This window comes from Aotus nancymaae, unplaced genomic scaffold, assembly GCF_030222135.1.
Source record: "Aotus nancymaae isolate 86718 unplaced genomic scaffold, 86718_ANA_hifiasm-v0.15.2.pri h1tg000155l, whole genome shotgun sequence".
NCBI lineage: Eukaryota > Metazoa > Chordata > Mammalia > Primates > Aotidae > Aotus > Aotus nancymaae.
The window spans coordinates 1,616,633-1,629,966 of record NW_026988570.1 but is presented as its reverse complement, the minus strand read 5'-3'; the positions used below and the strand labels follow the sequence as shown (position 1 = coordinate 1,629,966).

General features: G+C 43.8%; 1 protein-coding gene across 7 annotated transcripts in view; it reads left to right on the top strand.

The window, feature by feature from the left end:
- The window catches only part of BCL2L11 (BCL2 like 11), a 47,330-nt gene that overhangs the window by 28,745 nt on the left and 5,251 nt on the right, over nucleotides 1–13,334 (top strand). For 4 of the 7 annotated variants that reach the window (XM_012467622.3, XM_012467620.3, XM_012467616.3 and 1 more), the window contains one exon: nucleotides 397–2,990. In XM_012467622.3, the coding sequence (XP_012323045.2) occupies nucleotides 397–632 (236 nt within the window). In that variant the 3' untranslated portion in view covers nucleotides 633–2,990. Of the gene's footprint in view, nucleotides 1–396; nucleotides 2,991–13,334 lie in introns of those variants that run through there. The other 3 variants (XM_012467623.2, XM_012467621.2, XM_012467619.2) reach the window with 1 other exon arrangement.

Sequence of the window (13,334 nt, the reverse complement as noted above, 5' to 3'; positions counted from 1 at the left end):
ATCAGAATGGTAATTTTACTGAAAAGCCAAATTGTTAGGCTCTAATTATGTTTCAAGCACATTTCTTTGGCAATATTTTTTTTTTTTTTTTTTTTTGAGTAACTTCTTGAAATGGAAGTGTGTATGAATGGGTGGCGATGCTTTCAGTTCTTGCAATTCTGAATCTCCAGTTTTGAAAAAGGAAATTATTCTATATCTCTTATTATTTAACCAAAGTTATGTAGTGGACTCTGCTTCTCTAATCTTTAATAAATGGCTGTAGTTTTTACAGTCAGGGAGCTCCCAGAAACATGCAAGAGTATGTGAGATAGGCTTGCCTCTAGAGACTTATCTTTGGAACTTTCCGAGTGATCCATGAACCACAAAGTGATTTTTGTTTTGTTTGTTCTGATGCAGCTTCCATGAGGCAATCTCAGGCTGAACCTGCAGGTATGCGCCCGGAGATATGGATCGCCCAAGAGTTGCGGCGTATCGGAGACGAGTTTAACGCTTATTATCCAAGGAGGGTAATGATATTTTCTTTACCCCCTTTTCTGCTCACCCCTCCCCCTCCACACCATATCTTTTTAAAAAAAGACAAAGTGACTTGTCATAACTACATGCTAATTCTGGAAATGAGTACTGTTGCCTAGTTGTGACCTTTCGTTGTTTCTCCTTTCCCATTTTTCATTTGTTTTATGGCTGAGTTTAAGTAATGACACTTAAATAAAATACAGTAGGAGGCAGCAAAGGAATTTTATGAGTGCAGACTTTAAAACAATGCTTAAAAAGGGATTATTTTTAGGCTTTGAGGGAGTCCTACCTAAATATTATTAACCTAAGTTTCAATCCATATAGTCTGTTTCTGTACTCCCCTTGTGCAGTTTATGTCAAAGTTAAAAGAAATTTTTAAAAAACATCTTTTGTTACTTAGCGCACAGGAGTGATGCCAGCACTCATGTAAAAGACTCTCCTGCAATTTGCAGGGTGTCCCGGGTAAGAGCAGGGAGCCATTGCCCTTGCAGAGCCATTGCTGTCTTTGGACATTTAGTTATTGTAATATATTAGAAGGCCACTAATCAATAGCCTGTAATTTGGTCTGTAAAAACTATATTATAGATAATTGACTGCCACTTATTTTTAGCTATGTTCTTGATTTTTAAAACATTTTAGCCTCTGTCATCTTCTGTAGTTAGTAGAAGTAGAAGCAGTGTTTTTTGTGTGTTTGTTTTACCTGGGGGCAATATAGGTGATCATTTGGACATGTTTTTCACATGGGAGACATTTTTAAATGTGTAGGCTTTAACTCCAGGAGTTAGTACCATTAGGAACAGCTGTGACTACTTCTGCTAAAGGGCACACTACTAGCAAATGTGTGATATAATATAATTTACTTGTTCACAGAGTTTTAAACACCTCATTTAAAGGTATCTCAGTTGATTCATCCAAAAGGAAGACACTAATTCTTATTTTGTGGACAGTGTTACAGTTGTTAATATCATTTATTCTTAGCACTTCTCTTCCAGCTTTATTTTTTTTTCTGAACATTGTTGTTTCATATAAGTACCTCTTAAAGATTTTTTTTTTAAATCTGTTTTCTGGGGGAGGTCATGCTTATTTAACTGTTGCTATGTAAATGGATTTTACCTTTGAATTATTATTTTTCTGCCTGTGTACAATGTTTTTTAGACTTCTTTTAGACAAATATAGAGACATTTTCCTGTTAGAAAAGAGTCTTTCAATTCTTCAGTATGGAATTTCTGTAAGAGTCAAGGATGTTTTAAAATACACGTCAGATCTTCCTACCTTTCTGTGGGGGTGTGTGTTTGAGGAGTGTGCTGTAGTAAAGATTCTGTTGTAAAATGGGAAGTGTGACATTGATGGGCTTAAGAATTTCTTAAAATGTTGTCTTTAGCTGGCAAAACTCTTGGCATCCTCCACCTGACATAAACCAGTTCACAGAACGTATGTTCCTTTCCGCCTGTATCTGAAATGGTAATTTTTTTTGCAAGTTTGGTTGGTTTTATAATTTGTCACTGAAGTTACCATTCCCTCTAGTTCCTCTGCCTTGGTTTTCCTAAAGGGATTTCGGTGTTCCTGTATGTGACTGGATGTGACTGTCTCTTGGTTGATTGAAAGAATTGGTGAGAAGTGAGACGGCAGTGTATTGAGGATGGAGGTGGGGAGGAAATGGGTCCCTTTAAGAGAGTAGGTGAATACACTCAAGTCCCGATTCTGGGATTGTGTCCAGAATCCAACAGGACAGATCATTTCTGATGGGGATGGAGACACCTCCAAACCTGGACTGTAAACTGACCATCCCCTTGGCCTGTTTTCTTCCTGTCTGGAAGGGGCTTTGTAGACACCCTTGGGGCAGGATCTGCCTTAGATGGGGCTGCCTGAGAGAGAAGCTGCAGTAGGCCGTGCCTGGTGCCCACAGTGTCTTCCTGCTGCCAGGAGCTCTGGGTACTGAGATGAGCTCGCACATTCTCGGGGATTCTGTTAGTGATTTTGACCACAGAGCTGGATGTGTTCAAGGATATTATACAAGTTTCTCTTTAAACCATGCAATATGAATGCATGACTCCACAAGGCTTTCCTGTGGTCCTGCCCAGATGGACCTTGTGGATGTCACGGCCTCCATGCGTGGTCAGTGACAAGACATGTGCTAAGGCTGGCATGGGGACTAGAGTGCCTCCCAGTCCCCGGCCATCCCCTTGCGAAGGCTGTCAAGGTGGGGAATAGTTTGAGTCACATGCCAATGAAACCTAGGCTGCTGGGTTGTCTTCGTTACCTCGCCTCTCTGTTGAGGATGCAGTGGCAGCACCTGACAGGTTCATAGCCTGCCTCCCCTTCTCTTCTCCCAATGTTATTTCACAATTTAATGTTCAAGCATATGTTTAAGATGGTCATGTTTATGTATCCAGTGAGATGCGACCTATTGTTCCCATGCTTTTGGTGGTAAAGTAAATTTGGCTGATTGCAGTATTTATGAGATTTTGTCATTGTGCATCTTAAATAATTCAATGCAAAAATACAGTCACAAATAATTAAAGGACTTTAGCTTTCTTAGTATGCTGGGTTATTGGGTGGAAGGAGTAGGGATAGATTCTAGGTTATAACCCAATTTTTCTGAAAAAAAAGATAAATATATTCAGATTTTGTAAATTGTTCAAAACACTGGATAATACTCTGGATAGTGACACAGTGACCTTCAAAGCCACGGACACCTGTCTTGATACTTGTTAGATTTAAAACAGTCCATTGTCTGGAATCACACTTAATGGTCCAGTGTTAAATATTGGGGGCAGAAATCTGGGGAGGAAATGGGAGGCTGTCTTGGGAAATAATGAATTCAGATTACCTGCTGTCTTCACAAGGGAATTATCTTCTCTTGGCAAGCCAGTGTACCTCACTGCGCTGCTTTAGGATGGATATTAGCCTTTTAAATATTGACTGTCTTTATTTGCTTAATGCTATTACAATGCCTTATCTAAAGTGTTAGTCTTTTATTACCATGAGCCTTGCGAAGCCTGACAGGATATTTTCCCGTTTTTCCAGTTAGAGAAATAGAGGAAGTTGTCGTGTAGTTGTCATGTATTCAGTCCACTTAAAGGGCAGTGGGGAAGCGTTTGAGACGAAGCTGTGGAGGCTGAATCCTTGAAGGAGGAGGTGAGAGAGGCACAGGTGAGCGCAAAGTCCCAGTGCATGTCCCCTCTTCTCTTCCGATGCTGTGCCATTCCCAGATGACCCTGCCCGGCTGAATGACCTGACTCCTCTATTCAGTTAGAGTTTTACTACTACAGAGGATTTTGATAACTTTATTTTGAAATAATTTCAGACTTACAAAAATGTTGCAAGAATGACACAAAGAACCACCCTTTTATATCTGTCCCATTTGTTTTAATGTTTTCCCTCTTTGCACACATGTACAATTTATTTCAGAATAAACTGCAGACATGATACTTCAGTGTGTATTTCCCAAAAATAGCAGTAATCCCTTATGTAACCACAGTGTAATTACCAAAATTGGCAAATAATGTTACAGAACTTTTTTTTTTTTTTTTTTGAGACGGAGTTTCGCTCTTGTTACCCAGGCTGGAGTGCAATGGTGAGATCTCGGCTCATTGCAACCTCCGCCTCCTGGGTTCAAGCAATTCTTCTGCCTCAGCCTCCCGAGCAGCTGGGACTACAGGCGCGTGCCACCATGCCCAGCTAACTTTTGTATTTTTAGTAGAGATGGGGTTTCACCATGTTGACCAGGATGGTCTCGATCTCTTGACCTCGTGATCCACCCGCCTCGGCCTCCCAAAGTGCTGGGATTATAGGCGTGAGCCACCGCGCCCGGCGTTACAGAACTATTATCTGATCTATGGACCTTATTCGAATTTTACCAATTGTCCCAAAAATATCCTTCTCAGAAAAAAGAAAAAAAACCGTATTTTCTGACTCGAGCCAATGTAGGATTACACATTGAATTTAGGTGTGTTAGCTCTGGCTCTGTTAATTTGGAGCTGTTCCTCTGTCTTTGTCTTTTATGACAGTGACTTTTTTTAAGGATCAGGGCAGTTGTAATTTACAGACTCCCTGAATTTGATTTATCTGATGTTTCTACATGATGAGACTCACTTTTTGCATTTCTGATAGAAGTGCTCCAAAGGTGATGTGTCTGTCCTCAGTTTGGTACAGCAGGAGTCACACCATGTCCATTTGTCCTGTTACTGATGAGGTTCACTTCGATCCAAGGTGGTGTCTTCAACTGTGAAGTTAGTACTTCTCCATTTGTAATAGAAGGACAGAGCTTATAAAGGACGAAGAACTTTCCTTTTTCCCTTATATAGTTATTTAGTGTACCAACTTGGATTCATGGATTCCTGTTTTATTCCATGGACTATAATCTATTACTCTCAATATTTATTTTGATGCTCAGTATCTTTTTTTTAAATACATATACTTTTAAGTTCTGGGGTACGTGTGCAGATCTTGTATGATTGTTACATAGGTATACACATGCCATAGTGGTTTACTGCCTCCATCCCCCCACCCACCTACATTAAGTATTTCTCCTAATGTCATCCCTCCCCAATCTCCCCACCCCTTGCTATCAGTTTCTTAAATATATGGTAGGAGGAACCAGTAGTGCAGGCGCAGGGATAACCAGTTGTGGGACAAAGCCCAGGGGCTGTAGAGGTGATGGAGCTCTTAAAAGGCATTTGTTGCTGAGCGAATATGGCCAGGGGGCTGCTGACCCTCTCAGCTCCTCCTATACAAGTCTGCTTTGCAGGGCACTCTTATAAGACTCCAAGCTTATGAGACTCCTAGTGGAGAGTGGTGAAGCTATTGGTAAAGGCTGGGTAGCGCAGGGAAGATAGTGGGCTTGGAGGGAAGAGAAGTTCTTTAAGAAGCTAAATCTTTATTTTGGAATTTGTGAGGAGGTGAGCAGCTTGCCTTTACTTGAGTGGAACAGTGTTTGTGCACCTTCTCTTCCTTGTGGGTGGGCACATCATCCCAAGACAGCCAGAACTGTTCTTTAGTAGCTGTTGCCAGTTTCTTTCATCACCCAAACTGTTAGAGCATGTGCTGTTTCATCTGCTGCATGCAGTGCCAGCAATTATAGATTGCAATCCTCTGTAGATGTGGAACACAGGTACTAGAAGGATAGTGTCTACTTGGATGGGAGTCTTGACCATGGGCCAGGGCTGCAGTCAGAAACCCTTGGAATGTAATGCTTGCTCTTGGAGTAACTGGACCCATTCTGCAACCAACATTCCTCCCTCTTTCCCTTCCATCCCTTCCACCACCCCGAATACTGAAGCTGGAGTTGTTTACTTTCTGTGGCTTCTTAAGTTCTTTGCAGTGAGGTTGTCCAACTCAAGTCACTTTGAATGCAGATACACTGCTCTTGCCTAACAGTGACCTGGGCATGTCCTGGTGGTGGGCTGCGGTGGACAGCAGCACATGAATCTGCTCTCCAGATGAGGCAGGCAGTGAATGAAAACCCTTTCATTGTCTGATCACGAGAAAAGTGATCTTTTGTTTACACTGCCTACTTCCTTCTCTGTCCAGAGCATGTGCAGACATGAATTGATTGAAATGCACGTAGACCCAGTCTAGCCTTGAATCAAAGTAGAGTTGTGAAGGTGGCTTGCAGACTGGTTTTAATGGAAAAAATTTAATGTAAGTGTCATTACATTAGCATTTTCCTATACTGTGTATAAATTTGAAATATTTATATGCTCTCCCTCTTGAGAAGTGAAATCCCCAGTGCTATCTCATTCTCGTTTTTATAAATGGTAGTCATTCTTCTGGGAATAATGTACAAAGGCAAGGACTAAAGTTTAGTCCGTTCAGTAATTGCACAAACTGAACACAAACCCAGAGATGTGTGTTCTCAGCATTCTTTGGAGGGCTTCATTAATTGAATGTTGGAATTTAGTAAAATAAGTTGCTTTCTGTTACTGGCTGTGAAAAGAATCGTGGAAATCTGCATATCAGTTATTAAATATATGCAATGATAGGTTGCCCCCACACTTCACTCACATGAGTTTATAGAATGTCAGTTTTCATAACAAAAGCAGTCATGAGGAGCTTAGATAAATTGATACCTGCCATTGATCAGTGGCAGTTTTCAGATTCAGCAAGCATTTTCCTTAGAGCTGGAGGGGAGGCAGCTCAGTGTTTGGGTTTAGGAGCCTTCCTTGCCTGTCTCAGACCACACCATTTCCATCCCACAAGTACAATGGCCAGAGGTGATGAGCTCCTTGGTTCTTCCCCTCAGACTTTTAGGAGAACGTATGGCTGTGATTGTGTGGACTACGGATTGCTGGTTTTCCAAACAAGGGCGTTCTGTTACTCATTGAGGCCAGAATGTGATCTTGTAGGCAAACACAACTCGCAGAGAAGTATGGGGACTTTGGGGTCAGACCTAGTACCCTGACTGTACCCTTAACTTTTAGGAGGCCCATTCTCTGGTCTATCCTTTAGGCATGTAGTGAAGATTAAGTAAGAACATTTAGAGATGGAGCTAGAAAATTCTTTATCATCATCCATTATCATCATTCTGTTTCCTCGTACTTTGAACTGTAATTGAAACATTTTTCAGTGGGACTTTGGCGTTTAGAAAGGGAGATGCCAGGATCTTTGTTCACCAGTCTGTCTTTTAAATACTCTGGAACTGCTTTTTAAACAAGTTGTGTGTTTGGCCCTACTGCACGTGCTATGTCTGGGTATAGGCAAATATGAGATGAGACTGAGGCACTGGTGTGTGTTTAAATGGCTGGGTGGGCATCGGACTAAAGGGTTTGTACTTGTTTGCACCACGTGTGAGTGCTCATCTGTGTGGCAGGTGCCTACCTACACCTGCAGGGCTGCCTTGCTGCTCTGGATCAAGGCCATTAACACATGTAACCATGAGGAGATGCAGGTGCCTGGAAGGGGACTTCAGGAGGTCTAATTGGGGTTTTTTTTTTTTTAATCTCTTGAGGAGGAAACGAAGATACACACAAACTAAGGCTTGGTTCTGCTGCAGACTTTCAAAAATAATAAACTTCTCATATCGCCCTTCACTAGACTTCTACCACCTGAAACAAAGTAGAGAGGTTTTAGTTGTGGTTAAACTATGTTACGTCTCACTTAGCATTTTTCTGAGGCTGGAACATTTTGGAACAGTGTGTTTCTGCTCTGAATCTAATATTCCAACTACTGTTGCCTCACACAGATGTCAGAACAATCTGTGTCTTCTCTGTGGTTGGCCATAGAACAGTGACAACTTCAGAAGTGGCGGGTGGGAGTTACTCACTTTATTCAGCACCAGGGCTGGAGTCTGACAGGCTAGAGGCCTGCCAAGTGGAGGGATGTGCTGTGCTGCCTGAAGAGCACCAGTGCACAGCCTCACCTGGACACTCTCTGGAGAAGGGATTAGTCTCGCAAGAAGCCTTAACTATCGTAATTTCTTTGAAATGATGCGTCAAAAATAGGATAAAATTTGGTTTATGCAAATGTAGTTTTTATCTGACTTATGAAGACCACATTGTCACCATAGCAGATCAACTGCAGTACCCGTAGCTTTGCAGCGCTGGGGGAGTGCACTCTCCTGTTTGGGGTGAAGGTACCATGCAACTGGGAGAGAACTTCCCAGTGCCCTTTCCCCAGCTGTGGTGACCTCTAAGTGCATAGGCATAAGCTATGCAAATATCCCTGTTGCCTTGGTGATGAATAGAAAGTGGATTTGGTGTTGGGCAGTATTGCAGCAGCTTCCTCTGACACCTGAAAACAGCAGTGCATATGGAACCAGTGCTGAAGTACAACTGAGCTGCAATTTGACTGTGGTTGTTGGTCTGAAAGCGGGGAGAGACCAGATCTTTCTGAAGAGCTCCGCATTGAGCTCACCATGTCCTGGGCCTTTTTCTTTCTGACCTCTGTGTCACTCAGTTGCCAGTCAAAATGCTGTTTAGACTGCTGGGTTATGAATGGGTAGTGGGGTGGTATTCTTCTAACAGACTCGGGGGTGACTCCTAGTCCCCTCTCCCACCCTGCCACCTTTGATTATAGCAGCACTCAGCAGTGTCCCTGAAGGTGCCGTGGCAGCCCCTGGATATTCTCAGGCTCTTGGATGCCCATTCCAGGCCCTCTTTTCTGCAGCCTGTGGGGATCAGACCCCAACCAGAGAGACACTGCTTCCTCAGTTGCCTGAGCTTGGAGCAGAGATTCCCTCTGTCCTTCCTGCTCTCAGTCCAAAATTCAGTCTCCTACAACATGTTGACACTTAAAGATATATATTTTTAAAAGTTTCAGGACATCTTATACATTCAGTGTTGAAATTCTGTAAGAAACAATTTTTGAGTAAGTTAAATTCCGCTGCATCTCAGAGTTCTATAGGTATACTTTGCTTTTTGAATGCCTCTTAGAATTAGGAATTAAGCTTGCTTTGATATGGCAATGAAATTGTCATTTTTTCCTTGTTACTTTGACTGCCAGGAAACTCTTAACTAAACTGTGACTCTCTTGCAGCATATTTCACCCCTGGTTCCCAGGATAACTCCTTGATGTCATTTCTGATCTCAGCCTTTTTTATTTGTGCTTTTTTTATTTTAAGTCCCCCCTTGAATGATGCTGTATCTGTGTCTGTGTTGTACTTACTGAATTCTTTGGCCCAGTGGGTGTCGGCCCTGTCTTTGAAGCGTGGGTGTATGGGCTGTTTTGTGAGCTGTGTTGTAGGAATCACTTCGTGATTCTCAATTCTCCAGAAGCTCTGTGACCTCAGCTCAGCCTGAAACAAGGCCCCTTCAGGTCTGAGGAGCAATGAACCCTTCCTGGCACAGGCACAGGACATTCAAGGAGGTGAGGTGCTGGCCTGAAAGGCCTTGTTTAACTTCTCTCCTGCATCTGGCATTCCTCTACATGTGGACCAAGAGTACTCATCCTGTCCTACCACTGTTTTGCACTGCCCCTCCAGTCATTTGCCTGGCCCCTGTGTCACTGGCTGCAAAACAGCATAGGGATTGCTATCCTGGCACTCAGGGTTGTTGTGGAGACTGAAAAGCATGGGCTAGGTCATTTCATTTAGTGATGGCCTTGGCAGTTCTGTCCCCAAGCTTGGACACACAAAGTCCAAAGGCCTGGAGTGCCCTAAGCAGCTTTACAGAGGCTGGACTCCTTCCTCTCTCTCTGCAGGAGAGTGAAGCTAAATCCAAAGCTGCATTCTATAGGTGTCTGGTGGTCAACCTGACCAGATTCCTGGGGCCAGGGCCTCTTTCATTTTCCAAGCATCTGCTTCCCTGGACTGAGCAAGAGAACGTTGTCCTGCTGTGATTATTTTGTCATTAGAGTGTCATTAAATTCCCTGACACTTCCTTGGTTATCTCAAGTGTAAATTGAAGATGCTGCTGCCTTGCACTCAGTGTTCCTTGCTGCAGTGGCAGCACCAGTTTCTAGCAAGGCAGCAAGAACCCCACACTAGGGCATTCCTGTGGCACAGCTCCTCCCCAGATGCCACCCAGATGAGCTTGTGCCGTCTGGTGTCATGTAGATGTGTGAAGAACTATTTAGGAATTCCCTGTCAAATGGTCTTGACACCATCTCGAAGACCATTCTTCAAATCTTCAGAGAAAGGGTGCCTATGTCTATACTGAGGAAACTTGTAGACACAGAATCCTATGTCTTTCCAGTTAGGTGGCACAGTGTATGGGGAGCAGTCCTACAACTTGGTATAATTTTTCCTTCTGGTTTTGATAATACCCCCTATTTAGATTATCTTTACTGAACTGCTGGCCCCTTCTGCCTGTTGGCCTTGCTGCCTCTTCCCAGCTTTTCTCTCCACCTGCAGGCCCATTCTTCTCTTGTCTTTCCAAGAAACTCTCCTCTTCCTTAGGAGCTTGGTGTGGTGATTCACCCTTGTGCCTTCCTGCCCTGGTCCCCCCACTTCCTCTCTGGCCAGTGCTTTTTTTTCTGTCTCATTTTATTTGCTTCTGTGTTGTCCTTGCCTTATTATCATGTTTACTATCTTGTGCTGGTGACTGGCGACACAGCTATCACCATCAGACTTAATGGGTACACAGACATGTGCCTTGAAGTTAGGCCCTTCACTTTGATGCCAGCCAGCATCAGGGCCACTGGAGCCTCTTACCCTGAGAGGGGCAGGGGCTGTCAGGAACCGGTTCCTGGAGGGACACACAAGGTTGTGAATGTTGAAGGAGTCATCTTCTGGACACATGGGATGGCCTCAAAAGGCAGTTACCTCCAGGTAACCCAGACTTCATATAGCTCCTGATTTAGACCATGGCGATTACAATACCCAACTGGATGGGGCCCTCCTCTTTGTGCACTTGTGATAGTGTGTTGTGTGTATGTGGAGAGAAAGAGTGAGGGAGGAGAGAACTGTAGTATATGGTCACTTAAATTGTAACTTAGTAGCATATTTGGTCTTTAAAAATAATCTCCTTCACCCAAATGAGTTACTATATCTTTCCAAAGTATTTTTGCAATTTAGACTAAAACAGAGTTACCCAACTCTGTAAAAAGGATTATTTTCACATAAAAGGTGAAAGACTGAGGATTATAGATAAGCATCAGTGAAAGGGTGTATTCGTCAGCTAGGGCTGCTGTACAGAGTTCCAGAGAGACTGGGTGGCTCACACAACAAGAATTTATTTTTCCTGGTTCTGGAGGCTAGAAGTCTGTGATCATATTGCAGACTTAGCCTCCAGACCTGTAGATGCCATCATCCCCCTTGTCTTCACATGGTCTTCCCCGGTGGGTTTCTGTGTCCTGATTGTCTCGTACAAGGGCACCTTGGATTAGAGCCCACGCCGGTGACCTCATTTTAACTCAATACCTTATTGATGACCCCATCTGCACCTACAGTCATAGTTTGGGGTCCTGGAGATTAGGACTGCAACAGATGAATTGAAGGGACACAGTTCAGCTCATGAAGAGGAGGACACCCAGAAGTTTCAGGAGGGAGTAGAATGTCTTCCCTGATTGTATTTATTTTAGTTTTTTTAGAAATGCTTTTAATCAGGAAAGACAGCACGTCTTTTTTATATTTTCCACTCTAAGCATGGCAGAACTTAAATGCACTTCTGATACATAGATATCTCTTCCATCTGATTGAGAACCACTGTAGCAGACGCAGACTTATTGGACGCTAGGTGGGAGGCCAGCTCTGCAGACACAGCAGGTCTTAGGAAGATGGTCCAGACATCACTGTGGAGGCTTCTCTTACTTAGCCCACATCAAATGCAAGGGACCGCTCACACGGCAAATGACATTGCTTGGCTCAGTTTTAGTGTCATACTTGCCTTTAACTGACAGCTCCCCAACAATGCAGGGATTGTCATTTTTAGTCCTGAATTTGCAGTTCCATCTTTGACGTAATACCCTGTCCAGAAGCCACTGGGTATGCCCTTACTTTGACCTTTCACCAGTGCATTCCATCTTAGGGGGCTTTCTCTAATTGCTTCAAACTCCCTCCTGACCCCTAACACCACCCCAAAACCAAAGGCCCTCGTTTAGGATCTGAATTATAACAGCCGTTCCTCATGTATCTAGATCACAGGGAGATCTCACTGGAGCTGGCTGAAGCTCTTGGCACTTTGAGCAGCATTGAACCGTCAGTCCTAGTTCTACATCTTCACCCCACTGCAGCTTTTGGCCACTTGCCCCAGTTTAGTGTCACCCAGGCCCCAGCCATAAGCCGCAGTAATTTTTATGGCTGCAGGTATTAGAGGGCAGCCAGTCTGCTGATTTTCCAACTGTCTTCCGCTGGACGGGTGTACGCTTCGAGCCAACAGCAGCTCCAGCCAGCCGTGCCAGCTGTCAAGTGCTTTCTGGGCTGGCATGGCTCTTTGAAGCAGTGGTAATGGCTTCCTCTGTTGAATGTCGTCCAAAAGCAATTGCTTTTCAGCTTAAGAGTGTATGCCATGTTGTCATGCCTGCTGTCTAAGAGGGCAGGCATCCTTGTGCCCTTGCAGACTGGGAATGCTGTAGCATCTTCTCATGGGTCAGGGATCAGGTGTTCCTTTTGCCAAAGTTTCCTGCATCTTCCCCACCCTCTCCAGCATGTCTTTGAACACCCCATATACTTTACGTTTAAGATGAAAGCAGAACTCTTAAAAAACTTGGAAAGATTCTCTCATGAAGTACTTCTACTTAAGCTTGGTCACGGCCTCCTGCTGTCCTCAAAGAGTGAGTGGGAGATTTCTTCCCTCGGACGCTGCCAGTGCTGGAATATGAAACTTCCCAAGTGTCAGCAGTTGGGGTCTGCCCTTCACATGACCCAGTCCACTGTTGACTGTGGACATCTAGTCAGCCCCATTTTCTGGCCATGCTCAGTATGGCAATGACACCAGGTTGGCACAGAACTTCCCTGCCTGGATTGATTATTTAGCACATCATAGCGTACACTTTCTTCATTTTGGTAAGTTGTGGTTTTATTTTGAATAAGTCTCTTTCAACCTATTAATATTAGTCTACACTAAAATTAACCTTCCCCTAAATTATTCTCACATAGAGGCAGCAAAGTAATTTTGAAAGTTAAATCAAAACAAAGCAATCTTCTGTGTAAAACAGATAAAAATCACAGACTGTGGTTACAGAGTGCCTCTACAGGAATCGCTTACATAAAGCTGATTTCCTCCAATCTTGTTATGGAAGGAAAAGGGGAAATGCCCTGGCCTTATCACAATCCCATTCTGTCAAACAAGTGCAGCAGAGCTTGTGTAAACAGTGGAGCTGCAGCTGCAGCTGGTGTCTGTGGGGGCTGTTCAGGGTCTGAGGGGACAGTTGTCTCAGTCTGATTCATGGCCGGTGGTTCCCGCGCCGGTGTGTTGGAGGCATCCCGCACCCAATGAGAAGGG